Here is a 22652-nt window from a genome sequence, read left to right as displayed (position 1 = left end):
GATGGGGCTTTGCTTGTTTGTGTGGCCTGGTTGCTGGCATGCCGTGGCCCGGTACTGGTCCATGGGCTGGGGGTTGGGGACCCCTGCTCTAAAACAATGTTTCTCAACTTTGCCAAATTTAGGATATTATAGACTTCAATTCCCAGAATTCACCACCCTTTATTAGACTGCAGGATTCTTGAAATCCACACATCTAAAAGTTGCCTAATTTGAAAGCACTGCTCTAAAAAACAAAGAAATGGGTTAGGTTATAAATATCCCAAAAAGAAATGCTTTTAAGATGTCTTATTTATAATAATTACACATTAAATCCTAAATGATAATTAAAGTATGAAAACAAATTGATTAAAACCACACTGGTAAAAAAAAAGAAATGTAATCCAGCAATTAAAATCTATATCAGCAAAGAGATTGACTTAAAAATAGAAAAACCTCTGAATAAAAATAAATATGTAAATTTGAGTCAAAAAGGAAGCAACTTACCTAGGGTAAATTACAATAATAAATACTTAGCTAATCCAGATTTCTTTTGGTGATGGTTTCAAAACATGTCAAAGCTTTAAACAGTATCTGTTTTTAATTTGGAAATACTAAGAGTTTCCTTTCAAATACGATAAATATATTGGGTTGTTTTTAACATCTTGTAAGGCTTTGTTGTTTCCTGCACAAGAGACAAACAAGCTATCCTTCCAGCTATCCTTCCAAGTAATCTTATTTTGTATTTAATTTCCTTCCTGATTGTAAACTGCCCAGAGAAAAACTGCATAAAGAAAATAAAGGAAAAAATGGTAGCAAATAATAATTTACAGAATTAGAGGGTACCAGAAGCTAATCCTCTTTCTAATTGGATGCAGTTGTTGTTGTTGTTAATTGCGAAGTCGTGTCCGACCCATGGACAACATTCCTCCAGGTCTTCTTGTCCTCTACCATATTCTGGAGTCCATTTAAGTTCACACCTACTGCTTCAGTGACTCCATCCAGCCATCTCATTCTCTGTCGTCCCCTTCTTCTATTGCCCTCAATCTTTCCCAGCATTAGGCCCTTCTCCAGTGAGTCCTTCCTTCTCATTAGGTGGCCAAAGTATTTGAGTTTCAACTTCAGGATCTGGCCTTCTAAAGAGCAGTCGGGGTTGATCTCTTCTAGGACTGACCGGTTTGAATGCCTTGCAGTCCAAGGGACTCGCAGGAGTCTTCTCCAGCACCACAGTTCAAAGGCCTCAATTCTTTGTCACTCAGCCTTTCTTATAATCCAACTTTCACATCCATACATTGCAACTGGGTAAACCATGGCCTTTACTATATGCACTTTTGTTGATCTTGAAGCCCAGGAAAATAAAATCTGTCACAACCTCCATTTCTTCCCCATCTATTTGCCAGGAATTGAGAGGGCCGGATGCCATGATTTTGGTTTTCTTAATATTGAGTTTCAAGCCAACTTTTTCACTTTCCTTCTTCACCCGCATCAAGAGCCTCTTTAGTTCCTCTTCACTTTCTGCCATTAGATTGGTATCATCTGCATATCTTAGGTTGTTGATATTTCTCCTGGCAATCTTAATTCCAACTTTTGATTCATCTAGCCCTGCCTTTCTCATGATGTGCTCTGCGTATAAGTTAAATAGGCAGGGTGACAATATACAGCCTTGTCGGATTCCTTTCCCAATTTTGAACCAATCAGTGGTTCCGTGTCCAGTTCTCACTGTATCTTTACAGCATCGGACTTTCCTTTCACCACCAGATATATCCACAGCTGAGCGTCCTTTCGGCTTTGGCCCAGTCGCTTCATTCTTTCTGGTGCTACTAGTACTAGCCCTCTGCTCTTCCCCAGTAGCATATTGGACACGTTCCGACCTGAGGGGCTCATCTTCCAGCGTCATATCTTTTTGCCTTTTAGTACTGTCCATGGGGTTTTCATGGCAAAGATACTGGAGTGGTTTGCCATTTCCTTCTCACTTTACTATTCCACATATTATCTTAAGTATTTCTCATTATACTGTACAGAAATAGACAATGCAATTGTAGATTATAATGTTAATACATCCGCTCATAAAAAAAAACTCATAAAAATATGACTGTCCTATTGGAGAAAATGACGGCATCCATGATTTTGATCATCATGAAATAAAAAACATGTTGAGAGACTAGAAAGAGTGCAGAGAAGAGCAACAAAGGTGATTAGGGAACTGGAGGCTAAAGCATATAAGGAACGGCTGCTGGAATTGGGTATGTCTAGTTTAATGAAGAGAAGGATGAGGAGGGACAGGATAGCAGCCTTCCAATATCTCAGGGGCTGCCACAAAGAAGAGGGAGTCAAGCTATTCTCCAAAGTGCCTGAAGGCAGGACAAGAAGCAATGGATGGAAACTAATCAAGGAGAGAAACAACCTGGAACTAAGGAGAAACTTCCTGACAGTTAGAACAATTAATCAGTGGAACAACCAGCCACCAGAAGCTGTGAATGCTCCAACACTGGAGACTTTTAAGAAGAGATTGGACAACCATTTCTCTGAGATGGTGTATAGGCTTTCCTGCCTGAGTGGGGGTTGGACTAGAAGACCTCCAAGGTCCCTTCCAACTCTCTTATTCTGTTATGAACAGAAATACTGGTTTCTGTATGACACAAAAGAACCATGCCTGCTGTCAGGTGTGTTGTAAGAGGCAAGAGGGGCCTCTCTAGCTTGCCCCATGAAGGGTTCTCCCTTCTGATATTCTTCCCACATTTCCAGAGCTTTGTCTAAAGTTCTGTAGATTGGCAGCTGATGGTTAGCAACAGCTGTGAGTTACAATTTTTGAATTGCATTTGGCTCCTTGTTCTTCTGAAACATTCAGTTCTTGGCAGGGTCTGAGAAAAGAAATGGGAGGTAAATGGATCATTGGCCTGAATTATGGTGGCAGATACCAATACCTAATTAAATGATTAACATCCGTCCATTTCCAGATGAGCTATCCATTTTCAGTACACTGGTGGACATTGAGTGAGACGTAAAATAGAAAATACAATATGTAAGATCTCAGGAACTGGGGGGGAAAAAATAAGGATGACTGCAGCATATTTTTGACTCTTTTTAGTTCCCTGGGTTCCAGTTAAAAGACGAACAATCAGGCTAATTTGTAAATCCATAAAAGTGAGGGGGGGAAATTAAGTTCTCCTGGTTAGATTGGATGCTCCAATAAATTCCCAAGCAAATAGGCACTAAAACATCTACAGGATACAAAGTCAAACAACATTTTTTGGCAAATGTGGATGCAAACATATGGTCCTTTACAACCACTCATTTAGTGACAGTTTGAAGTTACAACAGCACTGAAAAAAATGATTTACGCCCAATTCTTGAATTTACAGTTGTCACAGCAGCGCCATGTGATCAAAATTTGGGTGCTTAGCATCCGGCATATATTCATGACAGTTGAAGCATCCTGAGGTCATGTGATTGCCATTTGCAGCCTTCCCAGGATGGAAGTTGAATTTGCTTAACGACCATGTGATTCACTTAATAACTATGTGATTCACTAAATAACCATGGCAAAAAAGATCATAAAATCAAACATCTCATTTAACAGCTGCCTTAAGAACATAAATACTGATCCCAATTTTGTTGTAAGTCAAGGACTATCTGTATTTATTATTTATTTGGAGTTGCTTACTAGGTCAAGATAAGAAAACCGTATATATGGCAGAGGCTGTGGGAGAAGTAGCAGAACAGGGGGAGATGGAGTGAAAAGAGGAATTAGCCTAGAATCACTAATGGCCATAAGTGAACTATATCCAACCCTCCCTGAGGGCCATTGAGCCTTATCTAATTCTAAACAAATGCTGACTGTTAATTGAGATTTTTATGCATAGGCCTTAGTAATAAACAGCTTAATTGAACCTTCACATATGGACTTGGTTTTTCCTGCTTGATAGGGTCAAATGTTTGGATAGTCTTCACTCAGAACTATATGACATCTGCTTTGTCAGAAATAACGCCAACATTTCTTTTCCCGGCTTAGTCTTCTTTTCGATTTCCTCCTGACTTTTTTAGTTCATAAATATTAATATTAATATTCTTGATTTCCTTGAATGCACTACATGTTTGAGATTTTCCCATTTTTAATTTTTTAAAAGTTAATAAAATTCAATATATTTTTAGCATTACTTTTCATTTTTAAACCAAAATTCAGGATGGGGACTGCGGCTATTCCAAGAACATTTACATTTCTTCCCTACAAAGCTTTCTTGATTGTATTAAGAAGGTTATGTTTCAGTGTTATCTTGCTGAAATATTCGTTTATTTTGTAATGGCTATTGCCTTTCACTATATCGTTTATGAAAGATGTAATTTATGCTGGGTTGATAAATTGGCTTCCTTGGACAAAATACTTAATTGGACTAAAATTATTTTCTGTCTCTTGTCCTTTCCTATTTTCAGTTGGTTTGCTTCCTTGTTTTGCAGGATTGTTTTTAAAAGAGATAAATGTTAGTCCCCGTGGTTACAAGATGGGTTTGAAGAATGATCCTAGTTAATATATACAAACCACAATACACAATTTGGTGTTTTGGGAACATTTGCTTCACAATAGTACTAGATATCAGTTGAGAATTAATCTTTATATGTCATGAGATGTCTTCAACAATATTCTATTGAATAAGTCACTACAAGTAGTCCTTTGCTTAACAACCATTCATTTAATGACCGTTCAAAGTGACAAAGGGCAATGCAATATGTGATTTAGGTTTGGTTTTCACGCTTAACAACTGTTGCAGGATCCCCGTGGTCACGTGATCAAAATTCAGGCACTTGGCAACTGCAATTTCCTGGGGTCACATGATCACCATTTGTAACTCTCCCAACTGGTTTCCAACAAGCAAAGTCAACGTGGAAAGCCAGATTCATTTAATAACATATGTTCACTTAATAGTTGCAGTAATTCATTTAACAACTGTGGGGGAAAGAGGTCATAAATTGGGATGCAACTCACTTAACAAATGTCAACAGAAATGGATAACTCAACTTTGATCATAAGTTAAGTGCTACCTGTAGTAACTGGGTTTTCATGCTTCATCCAAACCAACAAATTATATTAGCATGATGTTATAAATCCAGCTTTTTGATGATCCAATGATTATTTGTCCAACTTGTTTTGACAATCAGATACAGACTTTTCCAGGTTATAGTACCAATTATTTTATTCTTTCCCTTATTGTAGTGTAAGTCACACACGAGATTAGCAATTCGATGCACATTTTGCATATGGCATTGCAACACTGAACTGCACTTAGAGTAATAAAGTCCTATTCATCTGAAAGTAATACTGTGAATAAAACTGCTCAGAGTGATTGAGAAATTTATGGGGTTATCAAGGCTGAACGTGTGCCAGCATAAACCATATAATAAAACGTATTTCACTGTTTCTGTAACTCCTTTGGCGATGAGAAAAATCTTGGAACAAAATGGGATGTCTTTTATCTCCCTTCTAAGACCTCTGCAGAAAGGGCAATCGGCCAGGAGCAGAATACCTTTCTCTGTTTAAGAACTGTGATTTGGCTTTCAGATCCAGCACATGTAAGGAAGTGCATCTATAAGCAGCTTGTCCATATCATTGGGGATCAAGTTCAACCTAAGGTTTGCTTTACATTGATCTCTTAATACTGTGCAAACATTACAATTCAGCATTCCGGCCAGGCAATCATTTAATTCCTCTGAGTTATTTGTGGCTGCTGTGACTTCCTCTCTTATCGGTTTCTACATATATGTATGTATGTATGTATGTATGTATGTAGGTCTTTGGTTATGTATGTATGTATGTATGTATGTATTAAAAACACAGCCTTTGCATTTCTGAAAGCTTATTCCCTGCTCTTGTTGATGCTTGATTCCAGCTTCATAAAAGGTCCCCATGTTCTTGGTTTATTGGGCCTCCCTACATAAATTTGCTATTAAAAGAAAAGAGAGGAGGTTTTATTTCAGATGTATTTGAGGTGTGTATGTGTGTGTGTAAACACATTCATGTGTATCTGTGTGTCTCTCCAGCCTGGAGTACATATAACCTGTGCTTTGATATTGCTTCCCTTGAGAAGTGTGTTGCTTCCTCCAAAATCTTCAAACTCCCCACTTCTATATTTTGTGGAGTATATGTAATCCTTGATTTACATTTGTTTAATGACTATTAGTTAGAACAATTAACCAGTGGAACAACCTGCCTCCAGAAGCGGTGAATGCTTCAACACTGGAAATTTTTAAGAAGAGACTGGACAGCCATTTGTCCGAAATGTATAGGGCAGTGGTGGCGAACTTATGGCATGAGTGCCAGAGGCAGCACTCAGAACCCTCTCTGTGGGCACACACACCATGCCCCAAAGATGGCAACCATCCTTCTTCAACCAGCTGTCCTCTAACTCACCGAGGTCCCACGTGGCCGGATGCATCCCAGCATCCCTTCCCTCCTGGCCTCGCATGCTATCCTTTTCCCGGGCATAACCCACTGCATCACCTCCTCAGCTGTCGTCCGTGCATCCAGGTCAGAGACGGCTTCTCTGAACTGCTGGAGGCGGGTTGCAGAGCCCCAGAGTGTGCCGGTCAGGGGGCCAGCAGGCTGGGGCTGCTGAGGGACACTGTCGGCCCCCATGCACTTGCTGGCCTCTGTGTGTGAGGGTTGATGGTGTCAGGCAGCCGCCGCCCTGGCCCCTGCCTCACCTTGCCCTGTGACAATGGCACCCCTGCCCTGGTCAGCCTCGCCTTGCCTTGCCTCACCCCGCAGGACGAGCCTCCTGCCTACCGCCCACCTGCCAGAGACCACCTGAATCTCCCACAACCCTGCCTGGCCCCCACAGGTATCCCCACGAGCAATATTGAGATGACCACACCCATCCTGGCCACACCCAACCAGACTGCCATGACCATCACAGCCACGCCCACTCAGTGGGCCACGCCCACCTGGCACCCGGCAATAAATAAGTGGGGTTTGGGTTGCAGTTTGGACACTCAAGTCTTTAAAACAGTGGTTCTCAACCTTTTTAATGCCGCGACCCCCAACCGGTTGTAAGTCGAGGACTACTCAACCGGTCGTAAGTCGAGGACTACTCAACTGGTGCAGCACCGTTTGCAGAATGGGACTTTTGGCGGGCTCAGCAGGGCAGAGACAGCCTGGACAATTCCTATTGGCTTTTGAAAGCCAATAGAATTAGACTCTATTCAAGAGAGTCTATTCTATTGGCTTTCAAAAGCCAATAGAATAAAAGGGAGTAGTATAGCTAAGCAAAAGGGGGGGGGGGAAATGGCAGACTGCGTTGTTTGGCGACCCCCGTGAAATGGTCATTCAACCCCAAATGGGGTCCCGACCCACAGGTTGAGAACCATTGCTCTAAAAGATTAGCTATCACTGATATAAGGTTTTCTACCTGAACAGGGGGTTGGACTAGATGGCCTCCAAAGTCCCTTCCTATTATTATTATTATTATTATTATTATTATTATTATTATTATTATTATTATTATTATTCAAAGTTGCAACAGCACTGAAAACAGCGACTGGTGACCAATTTTCACATTTAATACCATTGCAACATCTCCATGGTCACGTGATCAAAAGTCAGATGCTTGGCAACTGGCATATATTTGCGGCAGTTGCAAAGCTCTGGAGTCACGTGATCACCTTCCCAGCCAGCTTCCCACTAGCAAAGTCAATTGAGAGGACGTCAGATTTGCTTAACAATGGCATGGCATACTTAACAATACCTGCAATTCGCTTAATAACTGGGGCAAAAAAAGGTTGCAAAATGGAGCAAAACGCACTTAAATTGCCTCGCTGAACAACAAAGATTTTGGGCTCTGTTGTGGCCCAAAGCTGAGGACTACCTGTAATACATTTTCAGTAAATTTGGACTAACGTACCTGCAATCTTTGCTTAAAGACCTGAGCTATGACTGAGAACACAGCACTGTAGAAAACACACTTCTTTGTTCACATACTGATAAAGGAAAGTATTCTTATTAACACGTGTGGCCTTGAGGGTATTTTTCCCAGTATCATTTTATGTTCATTTTGAATGTTTTCTCTCAGAGTCCTCCATTCCTGCTCATTTTTAGCGGGGAGGAAAAACTCACATCATCTTTCATTCTGTTTTTATTTTCTTCCCCAATTTCCTACCTCTTCCTCCTGCTAATCTTGTATCTGTTTTCTCTCATGAGGCTCTGGCATTTATTTATTTATTTATTTATTTCTAAAATTTATATGCCGCCCAATCCCAAGGGACTCAGGGCGGCGTACAAAATTAAAACAATAATGTGACAATAAAACAATAAAATAAATACATTCATACAGCGTGTCCGATCATATCCCGCCCCCCCCCCGGGGACATCAGCCCCAGGCCTGCCGGAACAGGAGAGTTTTAATGGCTTTCTTAAAGGCCAGCAGGGTGGGAGTAGTTTGAACCTCGAGGGGGGAAGTTGATTCCACCAGGTTGGAGCCACCACAGAAAAGGCCCTTCCCCGAGGGCCCGCCAGCCGACATTGTCTGGTCGACGGGACCTGAAGGAGGCCCAGTCTGTGGGACCTTACCGGTCTCTGGGAACTGTGCAGCAGTATGCGGTCCTGTAAGTAACCTGGCCCTATGCCATGAAGGGCTTTAAAGGTGATAACCATCACCTTGAATTGCGTCCGGAGACCCACAGGAAGCCAGTGCAGCTCGCAGAGGATAGGTGACACGTGGGCGTATCTTGGCGCACCCACAATCGCTCTCGCGGCTGCATTCTGAACCAACTGCAGCCTCCGAACGCTCTTCAAGGGTAGCCCTATGTAGAGCGCGTTACAGTAATCCAGTCTTGAGGTGACAAGGGCATGAGTGACCGAGAGTAAAGCCTCCCGGTCCAAATAAGGCCGCAATTGGTGCACTAGGCGAACCTGGGCAAAGGTCCACCTGGCCACAGCCGATAGATGTTGTTCCAAATTTAGCTGTGAGTCCAGGAGGACACCCAAGTTGCGTGCCTGCACTGAGGGAGGTAAATTTACCCCCCCCCCAGGACTAATGATGGACCATCCAGTTGACCTTTGGGAGGCAAGACCCAGAGCCACTCGGTCTTGTCAGGGTTGAGTCTAAGCCTGTTCACCCCCATCCAGACCCTCACATCTTCCAGGCACCGGCACATCACGTTGACTGCTTCACTGAAAGGACACGGGGTAGAGATATACAATTGGGTATCATCCGCGTACTGATGATACCTCACCCCGTGTTGTCGAATGATCTCACCCAGCGGTTTCATGTAGATGTTAAAAAGGAGGGGGGACAGGACCGAGCCCTGAGGCACCCCATGATCGAGGCGCCTAGGGGTCGATCTCTGTCCGCCCGCCAACACCGACTGCGACCTGTCAGAGAGGTAGGAGGAGAACCACCGCAATACGGTGCCGCCCACCCCCACCTCTCCGAGACAATGCAGAAGGATACCATGGTCGATGGTATCGAAAGCCGCTGAGAGGTCAAGAAGCACCAAGATAGAGGAATGACCCCTATCCCGGGCTCGCCAGAGGTCATCGGTCAGTGCGACCAAAGCAGTCTCAGTGCTGTAGCCGGGCCTGAAACCAGATTGAAAAGGGTCCAGATAATTATCCTTTCATCATCCTTTTCTACAGTTTCCTGGAATTAGTTACAATATTTGCCCCATTATGTCTCTTGTTTATTTTAAAAAATGAACATAAAAGACTTCTAGATTAATACAGGTAGTCCTCAAATTTATGACCACAACTGAACGCAAAATTTGCATTGCTAAGCAAGACAGTTGTTAACAATCTTCCTTGCCACATTTGTTAAGTGAATCGATGCAGTTGTTAAGTTAGTAACACAGTTGTTAAGTGAATCTGGCTTTCACATTGACTTTGCTTATCAGAAAGATTGTAAAAAGTGATCACATAGCCCTGGGGTCCTAGGGAGGGAGGGAGGGAAGGAAGGATATTGTTACTGAAAAAAATATGTGGGGTCCTTAGTACTCTCTGATGTTTCATTACCCAACTAGATAATACCTTTAATGCTAGCAAAAGGACCACCCCAACACCTAGCACTGATGAAGTGACCTAGTTGGGTAATGAAACCTCTGCAAAAAAAAAATCCACCACCAAGGACCCCAGAGTTCAGCCATGTGCTACAAGTATTCTCTTTTATTGCTAATGAAGAAATAATAATGGCAATAATGCAGGAAAGGAAATGTCGGACAAAAGAAATCTCTCCGCTCAGAAAGCTTTTGTGAAAAGCTAGGAAGGATAGAAAGGTAATGTCCAAAACATATTCCTGCAAGAACTCTGCCCTCGTCTGAATTCTCAAGTTTCTACATTCTCTCTCTCTCTCTCTCTCTCACACACACACACACACACACCTGTTGCTATGGGAACCCAGAGATCTGCTCGCAGTCTCCCCATCCCGAAGGCCCGACCACCACCCCCGTCCCCTTTGGTGGGATGCCGCTGCTCAGAGCTAACCTCTGGCTGACCCTGAGCATCTTAATCACCGTTGGCTGCCGCTGAGCCTTCCGGACTGGCAAGAGTCACCCGGGAAGGGCGAGGGAGGCGGGTTTCCAGAAAACGCCAGCCCTTCCGGGGGGGGGGAAGAGAGAAATGGCTTTGATCTATTCCGCCCCGCCTGGCCCGGCTGCCTCGCGGGGGGTCTTGGCTTGTCTGGCGCTTTGTTGACGCCCGCGAAGTAATGCGCGCGTGTTTCCACGGAGGGGCGCTGGAGCACGTTTTAATGCAGCAAAATGAATGAAGAAAGCGGGCGCAGCGCCGGCGGGGATTAAACAAGCCCCGCGGCGGGAGGAGACGGGTGGGCTGGTGCGCAAGCAGGTGGGGCCCCGGCGGGAGGCGTCTCCGGCCCCTGGTCTAGGTAGAAGTCCCGCAGGAGAGACCGCGTGCCAGCACGCCACAGCCGCTCTCGCCTCTCCCGAGCAGCGGCAAGCAGGCGGGCACGCGAGCTGCCCCCACCCCGCCGCTGCTTTTCAAGTTTCCCCGTGGAGGGAGGTAACCCACTTGCCCAGAGCCGGGGCTGAAAGCGCCCGTCCACCTAGTCTGCGGCCCGGCTCTCGCAGCTGCCTCGCGCGCAGAAGACATTCGCCCTCCTTCCCTGGCACGCGCGCGCACCCTCGCTCGCACCCTCCTCCTTCTCTCTCTTCCCCCCCCCCCCACGGCCACCACAAACACACACACACACACTCCTGGCATGCGACCTGGAAAGCGGCTGCTCTGTGGCCCCGCGAAGGCGCCGGGCGAGGGAGCCAAGTCGCCTCCCTGCTCCGCGCCCCTCCTTTAACCGGGGGTCACGACCGCATCGATCGACCAGCTTCCCGACGAGGGAAGAGGGCGGCGAGTTTGACGCGCCGACGGCGGGGTTCCTACACGTTGTCCTCCTAGCCCTCCGCTCTCTTCCGATGCCCGGGCGGCGAGCGCGCCGTTCTCGCCGGCTCCCCTGAGGCAGACGGGTGGCGCGTCCGGAGCGGGCGACCAGGCAGAAGAGAGGTGGCTCCAGACGCCCTGCGAACTCCATAGTCCGCCCTGGATCGACCGAATGGCTTCCTTGTATCAGCGCTTCGGCGGGAAGATCAACACCTCCCGCTCCTTCCCAGTCACTCCCGAAGCCAGCCATCTCCTAGGCCCCCAGTGCTCCGAGGAAGACGGAGCGGCCGCTGCTGCCGCCGCCGCGTCGGCCCACGCGGCCAGTGGAGCGGCGAGAGCTTCGCGCCCGTCGCAGCCGCACAACCCCAGACCTCGCTTCCAGTACCAGGCGAGGAGGAGCGACGGCGAGGAGGAGGATGTAAGCCAACCCCTGCCTGACTCGGGGGGCAGGACGCGGGTGGGAGAAAGCCGGGCGCCTCGCCTCGGGTGTTCCGCGCTTTCCGCCCCTCTGCTCAGACGGACGGAGCAACCGTGGCCGTGCGACGGGCTGAGGCGCCTGGGCCAGGGGGAGAAAGAGAGGGGGAGACTCTGCAGATACTTTCTCTCTTCGTTTTTATTCTCTCCCCCCCCCCGGTTTTGATAAGGGGTCCTGTGGAAGCTCATGACAAAACTCGGTGTCTCCCTTGGATTTAAGAGATGGATGCGGCTAGCGGTACTCGGAAATCTCTGATTTAACGAAAAGTTAAAGGGAGGAAGCAGATCCCCCGGGAAAGAATTTGCATGGGGTTGGAGAGAGATAGAATAGTTGGCAAACAAATTCCTTGCCTCGCCTCTCCTCTCCTTTCGATTCTAGGTCCGAAGTGATTAAAAGTATAGATTTTCAAGAGCTATATTAAGCTCCAAGAACGAGTTGAAGCATAAATTTGAGCAACATGTGCTTTTGTTGGTTCGGGTTCTTGCACCTCTCTCTTCTCCCATCCTCTTCCCCAGTCCCCACTTTCTTCCCCAGCTTTCTAGTTCCTTGGAGAAATTTCAAAGCGTTTGTATTTGCATATCTCCTTAGTAACGTATGACTCATCCAGGACACTTACTGGCTCTCAGATGGGTGGTAGGGAGAAAGAGAAGTTGGAATAATCTGGAATTCATAACTCTTCGTTATGGGACGAAGGTTATTTTAACTTGACATATAACTAGTCTAGTCTGGAAAGATACTTTCTCCTTGAGGGTTCCTATTTGATAGGTGGTTCATGTATTCTTGTATGTTTGTGTGCACCAATGTTTGTGCAAATAGAAACAAAGCTTCCTTTAATTTTTGTTTAACTCTTTGTTGGGATGTTTGGGATGTTTTCTTGGGATGTTTTCTAAACAAGAGTAGAGATATAATTTGTGTGTCTAGATTACAGTAGTTTCTATATCCAAATACTAAGGCCAACTCTGCCTAGTTTTTTAGATCAGGCAAAGATGCCTATAAGAACAGCTACTAGCAATTCAGTGTCAATTCTTTAGCTTGCATTACTGTAACATTTCATAATTGGGTTTGTGTGATTGTAGTGATTCTGTGTACATATGTGTGTGTTTGTGTGCACAGGTGTGCTCACATCTACTTGCACATATATAATAAAAGTTAAAGGGGGGATTTTCAAAGTTCATTGTATACAGTATCTCCAAAGCATATTTATTTTTAAATAGCCCTTCCTTTAAATTTGCTTTATAATAGAATCTTTGCTCATTAAAAAAAGACAAGAGTAATTGACATAAAATTAATATTAGGAGAAGCAATTCTTTTTTTTTTTAATAAAAATCACTCCTGAGAAAGTTTTGTAAAAGACGCAGGGTTTTTTTTTCTTTTTGTTCCTTTTTATTTCTTCTTTGAGAGAACATTTATCTTTAAAAAAAACACACACACACATCTTGCAAAGTGCCCAGCAATTATGTTACATTTAGCACTTTCACTTCTTTTAGAAACAGGTAAATTGTGCTTTATGTTCCATTATAATATTTAGTGAAATAAAAAGATCTAAATCCAATTGCTACAGAATCTTAAAGTTAATTCACTATTTCCTAGGTAGATTATGTTTTTGCTGTAGTCGAGTGTATTCCAGGCATTGCCCTCTAAGTGGCAGTATAAGAAAGCAAACTTTACTTTTTTCCTCCTATCTTTTTTAACATTTAGCTAACAGTTTGTATTTTACCTGCACCCTATTTTGTATATAGCAAAAACCTGCCTAGCAACTGGACATTTTGAACTTGAAATATTTAATCATTATTTTAAATTGGCTTAAATTAAGAGTTAAAGCTACACTTTTTTCCAGAACAATATTTATTAGTACTATAATCATCCTCATATTTACATGAAATAACTTTCCTTTCTGCTCATAGATCAACACGCATCTGCATACTATAGAATTCTCTGCCACTAGATAACTTCTGGTTTCACCCTTGATCTGTACCAAAAAATTAAAATATATAAAAACTTCCGCCAATTAATAAATCCTGATTCTCATTCTTGTTTTCTATAGACAAAAATTATTATTGTCTAGGTGTGAGAGCTGTGCAACCACGATTGAGGCCCACACACACTTACAGTGATTCTGACTTTCGTGAAACACTAATATAAGCCAAAGTTTAAAGGTAATACAATCTGTAGAATGGCAGTAGTATTTGTATGTATGTTATGTTTAAGGAGAATTTTAAAAATGAAGTTCAGACATAAAAATGCTAGTTCTAATTCTGACATTAAGAAGAACCGGATTCAACCTCCTGCCTGTATTCCTTCTATGATGGCTCTTTAATATGCTAATCTAGGAGGTCTCTCAGGTGCTGAATACATTCAAGGCTCCCTCAGTCCTCATCTTACTACCTTGCAGATTGTGAGTTGGTCTCCTTTAAGCAAGGATGGGCAATTAATTTTTTCAAGGGGCCAGAGGAGAAACTGGGATTGTTGTAGAGGACTGAACCAAAAGGGTTGTACACTTCACATTTGATTTCTAATTTCCAATGATCTCATGCATGACCAGACAGGGTTAGCCAAAGGTAAAGATGTGGCCAGGGACCATGAAATAATAATGGAAGGGACCTTGGGGGTCTTCTAGCCCAACCCCCTGTTCAAGCAGGAGACCCTATACCAGTGGTTCTCAACCTGTGGGTCGGGACCCCATTTGGGGTCAAACGACCATTTCACTGGGGTCGCCAGTCCGCCATTTTTTTCCCCCTTTTCCTTAGCTGTGCTACTCCCTTTTATTCTATTGGCTTTTGAAAGCCAATAGAATAGACTCTCTTGAACAGAGTCTAATTCTATTGGCTTTCAAAAGCCAATAGGAATTGTCCAGGCTGTCTCTGCCCTGCTGAGCCCGCCAAAAGTCCCATTCTGCAAACGGTGCTGCACCAGTTGAGTAGTCCTCGACTTACGACCGGTTGGGGGTCGCGGCATTAAAAAGGTTGAGAACCACTGCCCTATACCAATGGTGGCGAACCTATGGCACGGGTGCCAGAGGTGGCACACAGAGCCATCTCTGTGGGCACACGCGCTATCGCCCCAGTCCTAGGCCTTCAGCTGGGTTTTATAAAACCTTTTCACTTTAGACCTTTGCCGCCATGTGCAAAAAAAAAAAAGGTTCAATCAATCCGTCAATTTCAACTTCTCAGGGGAAAAAAAAGATCTTGCAAAGTTGGAATTGATTGATTGAACTTTTTAGTTCCACCCAGTCTGCCGTTACCAGCTAATGGGCCACATCCACCCAATGGGCCACGCCCAGCCAAATGGCCACACCCAACCAATGGCCTCACCCACCCAGCACCCAACGATGCATAAATGGGTTTTGGGTTGCAGTTTGGGCACTCAGTCTCTAAAAGGTTTGCCATCACTGCCCTATACCATTTCAGACAAATGGATGTCCAATCTCTTCTTTAAAACTTCCAGTGTTGGAAAATTCACCACTTCTGGAGGCAGGTTGTTCCACTGGTTAATTGTTCTAACTGTCAGGAAATTTCTCCTTAGTTCTAGGTTGCTTCTCTCCTTGGTTAGTTTCCATCATTGCTTCTTGTCCAGCCTTCAGGTGCCTTGGAGAATAGCTGGACCCCCGTCTTATTTGTGGCAGCCCCTCAGACATTGGAAAACTACTGTCATGTCACCCCCAGTCCTTCTCTTCACTAGACTAGACAGACCCAATTCCTGCAGCCATTTTTGATATGTTTTAGCCTAGGTCTGCCTTTTTAAGGGCACTGGAAAAATATATTTACTTTAGAAAACAGTATAATTAAGTTGGAGGAACCTGTCAGTCATAAGTGCAAGCATCCAAAGTAAACTACCTGAGCCTAGGCTATGCTTAAATCCATCCAATGAATGAGAAGCCTCCACCTGTCATGATATATAGGTATTCTCTGCTTACAACCAAAATTAGAACCAGAATTGTCATTGTTAACAAGGCAATTCTAACATGAATTGCTGGAAAGGTTGATTGCACAATTCCCAGGATGCTGCAGCCATTATAAATATATCCAAGTTGCCAAGTGCCTGCATTTTGATCACATGACTTTGGGGATGCTATGATAGTCATAATTATGAGCAGTCATAATCCACTTTTTTCAGTGCCATTGGAACTTTGAATGGTTGTTAAATACATTGTTATAAGTTGATCTGTCTGTAATTGGTTTCTCTGCCAAACTGCTCGTAGTATTGGAAAGCTATTTTTTTTTTTATAATATTCATCTAGTAACTACTTTCTGTTAACCCAGGATAACCCATTATTCTGTGTCCTGAACTCTGGAATGAGAGAATGGAAGTTTTGTAATTTTGGCTGCTTGTTGTTAATTGATAAAGAGCACTCAGTTGATATGCCAAGGCAGGATTTTTGACTTTCAAAAGAGATGGCTCAAGGTTGAAGTATGGAGTGAATGGGGTTAACCACAGAGAACAAACCCCACTCTCACCAAAACTGATAATGTCATCTACTCAGGTAATAAAACATCTGCAAACAAGCAAACAAGCTCAGAGAGCGCCAAGGATTCTACATTTTTTTAGCTTCATATTTTTTTAAAATGCAAAAAACAAGTCAAAATTATTCTTCCTTATTGCAAGCACTGGTGGAAACAAGGTCCCTAGCAAAGATGTAAGAATATTGTGGATAGATATGCCTTTCATTATACAAATAGATTTACAGGTTTTTAAGACTTTGGAGGACAGGGGAAACAATGCAAGGGTAACTGGCCAAATGGAATGTAGAAAAACATATTTTTTATATATATTTCTACAGAATTGAATACATAATCACCGCAAATCCTTCTGCTTTGTTTTATGGTGGTGTTTGTTAACTTCTGCACATCAGAAGAAAGCACAATAAATCTGAATCTGGAAGGATTAGACTTCTAATATGAATTTCATATCAAAGCATAAAACTAAGAAAGGGACTCAAGGAATGGATCCTATATTCACATGATGTGCATATTCGTGATTAATATAACCATGATTACTTGAATTACATTCTTTTTCTGGATATGTACAACACACTAAAAAATTAATAGTACCGCTAAGTTTGTGCGGTATGCTTAGGCTAAAATTCAGTTGTCTAATTTGTGCATTAGTATGTTGTACAAACCAGCTTCAAAATTCCCAGCTGTTGTAGACAGCTGCAGTGAGAATATATCTCATTATCTGAAGTATCTTTTCAATGTTTTTGTGCATTTGTTTCAAGCATATTTTAAAATAATTCCAGCATGTAAATAATGTTAGTTAACTGTGTAATAACCATTTGATCATGTTTTCTAAAAGCTAATACCTGATGTTTTTTGCTGTCATTTTGCTCTGTTATTCTTTATTATTACATATATAAAGAATACTGACCTAGTTTATACAAAATTGGTTTAATCATGGCTTGTTGAATAAAGTATAATTGACTAAATTCACAAAAGGCACTAAGTTATAAATTATTGTTTCCAAAATAAATTCATTTACATAGAATATTATCCCAGCCCCTACCCCACCCCAGTTAATTAGTATTTAGCCTAACATATCAAACCAATCAAAAGTCTGTGTTTAAAATTCTTGACCTTTGCCATTTTTTATCATTTTGCTTGATCTCCAAAGAGGTCAGATAAATATATATTGTTTGTCTCCACTTTTATTTTCAGAAGAATCTGGCTTCATTGTTTTTCCATTTCTCCTTGTAATCATTCTATAAAATTGATTGAGGCAGTAATTAACTGAACATGCTGAATGGAAAAAAATAAACTCAAATCCTGTGTTTATTGTATTTTAAAGTGTACCCTCAGCTGATGACAGTGAATTAAAGACAATTAAGAAAAAACTGAATCCGCAAATACTATAAAATAAAATGAAATCCCCATAGGTAGTAAAAACCTAAATGTTTCTGGGTTTTTAGCAGCAGAAGGCTATAAAATATGGAGAATTAATTATCTCTGGTCAAGGAGAAAGGGAGATATATTTTGCAGTAGTGGGGCAATTGATATGAAGGTGACAGCTCCTTTAGTTTGTGGAATATTAAAAACGAGAGAATTAAAAAATGCTGGGATGAGTCCAAAGAGACATCGAAATACACAGAACACTTATCAAAAAATTTAGCCTAAATTCTTGTCTGCCAGTTTTGGCCTTAGAGTAGGTACATTTGCTTGAAAAGATTTCTTTGATTTATTTTTTTTAGGGCGTAAATGCTACAATTTAATACTGTCCATGGCTTCTAAAGCATATCACTTTCAAAAATTGTTGGTTACCTAAATTTTACATATTACATTAATCTTCACCTGTGGTTATAGAATTGTGTCTCCAGATGTATAATTATGGATATAATCTGGTAAAGAAATAAAAGTAAGGAGCCGGTTTGGTGTAGCAGTTAAGGAGCTGGCCTAGAAACTAGGAGATTGTAAGTTCTAGTCCCGCTTTAGGCATGAAAGCCAGCTGGATGACTTGGGCCAGTCACCAGAAGACTGTGAGTTCTAGTCCTGCCTTAGCCATAAAATCTGGCTGGGTGGCTTTGGGCCTGTCACTCTTTCTCAACCCAAATCGCCTCACAGGGTTATTGTTGTGGGGAAACTAGGAAGAGAAAGGAATATTAGGTAAGTTTGCCATTTTGAGTTACTGAAAAAATAAAATACAGATAGGATAAAAAAAACTATTAAATAAAATAAATAGTAAAGTAAATGCAGAATAGTATAACTGGAGGATTTTTGTTTATAATTTTGGAATCACACATACTTTTCCTTTTGAGATTAATACTTTCCAGACTAGAATACATGCAGTTACTTTACATAACATTGCCTTTGAACATTTTCCTAATTCTTCTCTTTTACTTACTTTTCTTTACAGTCAAGGTGATTAATGAGCTTAATTTCTGTAAGCAACTGCCAAAGGCGCTGAGTTCGATATACATGAAGATTGTTCTATAACTTTTTACCTTTTAATTACCATGAAGTAATAATGCATTAATCAAGTACATAGGAAAATCAGCTCTTCCCTTTAATGCAAAATACCAGTTAATATCATAAAACAATAAAACTAGTAATAATTATCCCTTTAATATTGTGAGGTTATTTTTTCTTAAGAAGGTTGCATATCAGAAATCGGTTTTATAGTGTTACTTAAATATTCAGGTTCTCCCTTATTCATCATTCAGGGTAATTCATCAGGATAATTTAAGTATACAGTACCTTTATTTTGGCATAGCATTTTTTTTAAAAAAAGAAGCAGTCATTTTGATGGAAAGCATTAATAATTATTAGGATTCTGATATGCAAAAGAGGGACATTTAACTTTCTTTCTTCTGGAACAACCATACTTTTTCACAGAACTGTAGATTAAATGGATAATGAAATATTTGTAAGGGTACTTACAGTACTTGCAACTTATAAAATACTTGTCACCCTTCAAGGTAGACTAGGTCAAGAAAGATATACATAATAAATTATAGAACTGTTCTCATCTGGACTACAATAATAAGGATCTTGAAACCCTGATAAGAGTTTTTCTTTTTCTCTCTATCTTATACCAAAGAAAGTTACAGTGGGACAATCTTGAATTTCTTTCCCAAGCCTTCTCATGTTGCCACATACAGGTAGTTCTCAACTTACAACCATTCATTTAGTGCAGGGCTTTTCAACCTTTTCACCCATTGTACCACTTTTAGGATATGGCAATATCCAAGCACCACCAGTCGCCTACCAAGGCGACTGGTGGTACTTGATGACCAAAAAAAAAAAAAGGAAAAAAGTGATAAAGTACAGGTAGTCCTCAACTTACAACAGTTCACTTAGTGACTGTTCGAAGTTACAATGGCACTGAAAAAAGTGCCCTCCAAGCCACAGCCGAACAAGACATCTGCCTGCCCACCCAGTGGCGCTCTTCCTCCTGTTCAAGGTTTTCATTGTTGTGAGCATTTCTGTTGGGGATTGGCAGAGGAGGTGGGGTGGGGGGTGTTTGGTTTTTATTCCCCCCGTCTGCTGGGTGGTTGCAGCAGGTTTTGGTCACTTCACATGACCCTGGGACACTGTGACAATCATAAATATGAATCAATTGCCAAGCATCTGAATGTAAATCACCAGACCCTGAAGATGCTGCAACATTGCAGCTGATCGGCACTTCTTCAGGGCTCAGCAGAAGTGCCAGGATCAGCGCCGAGCTCCAACTGGAGCCTGGGGCTGATCCTGGCGCTTCTACTGAGCCCTGACAGCCCTGTGCTTCTACTGAGCCCTGACAGCCCTGCAGCTCCAGCCATCTCTCGCTTGTGCAGTGCTGCCACCGGTTCAGCTCATTCCCCTCCCGTGCTACCACTTTTCTAGGATGGTCGCGTACCACCTGCCAGGTGCCAATGTACCACAGGTGATACCCTTATCACTGGTTGAAAAGCCCTGATTTAGTGAACGTTTAAAGTTACAACAGCACTGAGAAAAATAACTTACGACTGGTCCTTGCAGTTATTGTTGCTGCATTCCCCAGGATCATGTGATCAGTTGCTTGGCAACCAGCATTACTTATGATGGTTGCAATGTTTTAAGACACATGATCCCCATTTGCGATTTTCCCAGCCAGATTCCAACAAGCAAAGTCAATGGCGGAAGCCAGATTCACTTAACAACTCCAGTATTCACTGAACAACCTTGGCAAAAAAAAAAAAGCTATAAAATGGGTGCAACTCACTTAACATTTGCCTTGCTTTGTAACAGAAATTCTGTGCTTGTAAATTGAAGACTATTTATATTTTCTTCAAGCCCATCTTTGTACTCCTCTACAATAAGATATTGAATGATATGTATCTGGATGTCACTTGATGTTTGTTCTACTTGTTGCATAATGATCAAAACAGTTATCCCTTAATGGGTTTATTTTATTTTATTTTTTACAAAACAGCAAATGCAAGTAATTTTTGCCAGAATCAAATGAGGAAGCTTTGCACATGGTCATGTTCCCTTGTTTCCTCCATTTAACTAACTTAACTTGGACTTCAAAAGATGTTTTATAGTTGCCTTTTTCAGCCTCCTGAGATAGACAAGTAATGAATCACAGAAGTAATTGCCAATATTTTCGGTATTAATAATTCAGGCTGTGGGTTAGACTGTTTAAATTAGCCTTTACAAGCCTTCGGGAATATATAGAGCAAAATCTGGAGAATAATTTATTTTTGAAAACTGCAAAGAAAATGATAATTGCTATTGCTTTGTAATGATATGCCAAAACAAGGCCTGTTCCATTTTTGGGGGGCTGGAGGGGGGGAGAGATTTCTGAAAAATGAACCTGTGAAATAAAATTGAATTGGATTGTTATGCAAAATGGATTATCCTCTAAGGTAGAAGTACAAGTTATTCCAATTGAATTTACATGTAAATTTAGCCCTTTCGGCATGAAATGGAAAGATGAGTTCAAGTTCTTGGCATTGTTATCTCTGCCGTCTTTGTTTTTTTTTTGTTGTTATTTTCTTGTTTTAAATATTTTTAACAATTTGTAAACTGCCCATACAGGGTCCTCAATTTACCACCACAATTGGGACTGGAATTTAAGTTGCTAAGTGAAGCAGTCATGTCTAATTTTACAGCCTTTTTTTACTGTAGTCATTAAGGAAATCACAACGCCATTAAGCAAATTTGTTGAAATAATAATAATAATAATAATAATAATAATAATAAAGTTGGAAGGGACCCTGGAGGTCATCCAGTCCAACCCCCTGCTCAGACAGGAAACCCTATACCATTTCAGACAAATGGTTGTCCAATCACTTCTTAAAAGTCTCCAGTGTTGGAGCATTCACCGCTTCTGGAGGCAGGTTGTTCCACTGGTTAATTGTTCTAACTGTCAGGAAGTTTCTCCTTAGTTCTAGGTTGCTCCTCTCCTTGATTAGAGTCCATCCGTTGCTTCTTGTCCTGCCTTCAGGCGCTTTGGAGAATAGCTTGACTCCTTCTTTGTGGCAGCCCCTGAGATGTTTGAACACTGCTATCATGTCCTCCCCCGTCCTTCTCTTCATTAAACTAGACATACCCAATTCTAGTTCATTTCCAAACCCGGTTCAAAATGTTGTTTTCATTTTTAAACCCATCAGTAGCTTAAGGCTGAGTTACCTGAAATCAGATATTATATAAAGGACGTCCTCAACAATCACAGTTGAACCCCAAATTTCCATTGCTTAACAAGGCAGTTGCTAAGTGAGTTTTGTCCCACTTGATGAACGTTTCGCCACAGTTATTAAGTGAATCATATGGTCATTAAGTGAACCTGGCTTCCTCCCTTGACTACTTGTTGGAAGACAGCTGGGAAGGTCACAAATGGTGATCACATGACCCCCCCCCCAGGACACTACAACTGTCATAAATACATGCCAGTTGCCAAGCATCTGAATTTTGATCACATGACCACGGGGCATGCTGCAGTGGTTGTAAGTGTGAAAACCGGTCATAAGTCACTTCTTTCAGTGTCGTTGTAATTTTGAATGGTCACTAAACAAATGGCTGTAAGTCAAGCAACTTATGCATGCAGGATCTTGTAGATGTATTTTTTTCCATTATTAACTGACCATCCCTTTCCTGTGTGAATCAGTTTCCTTTACTACAAATTACAATATTGTAGTTTTCATTTCACATGCGATAAATATGTACTCTTCCATCCTGTCTTTAATGGCCACGGCTTCAATTTTAAAATTGATTGTTTAGATAAAATTGCACTTTAACAAAATATACCCTAAGAATATTCTCAGCAAACATACACTTTATTCACAAACCTTTTGCAAAACTGAATTATCTTCACTGTCTTTAAATGATGCATTTCAATATTATATTCAATGTTCTATATACACATTTTACCTTGGGGTGT

At 41.8% G+C, this 22652-nt stretch overlaps 1 protein-coding gene across 6 annotated transcripts in view; it reads left to right on the top strand.

Annotated features, from left to right (window-relative positions):
* DPP6 (dipeptidyl peptidase like 6) overlaps positions 1–22652 on the top strand; it is a 570597-nt gene that overhangs the window by 194274 nt on the left and 353671 nt on the right. The window contains exon 1 of one of the 6 annotated variants that reach the window (XM_039348641.1): positions 10468–11765. The exons of 3 other annotated variants lie outside the window; for them this stretch is intronic. In XM_039348641.1, coding sequence (XP_039204575.1) covers positions 11520–11765 — 246 coding nt within the window. In that variant the 5' untranslated portion in view covers positions 10468–11519. Of the gene's footprint in view, positions 1–10467; positions 11766–22652 lie in introns of those variants that run through there. 2 more of the 6 variants (XR_005557324.1, XM_039348634.1) reach the window with 2 other exon arrangements.

This window comes from Crotalus tigris, unplaced genomic scaffold, assembly GCF_016545835.1.
Source record: "Crotalus tigris isolate CLP2741 ecotype Arizona unplaced genomic scaffold, ASM1654583v1 scf7180000018165.1400786, whole genome shotgun sequence".
Taxonomy (NCBI): Eukaryota; Metazoa; Chordata; class Lepidosauria; order Squamata; family Viperidae; genus Crotalus; species Crotalus tigris.
The sequence above is the reverse complement of the archived record's forward strand: the minus strand, read 5'-3'. Positions and strand labels throughout refer to the sequence as shown.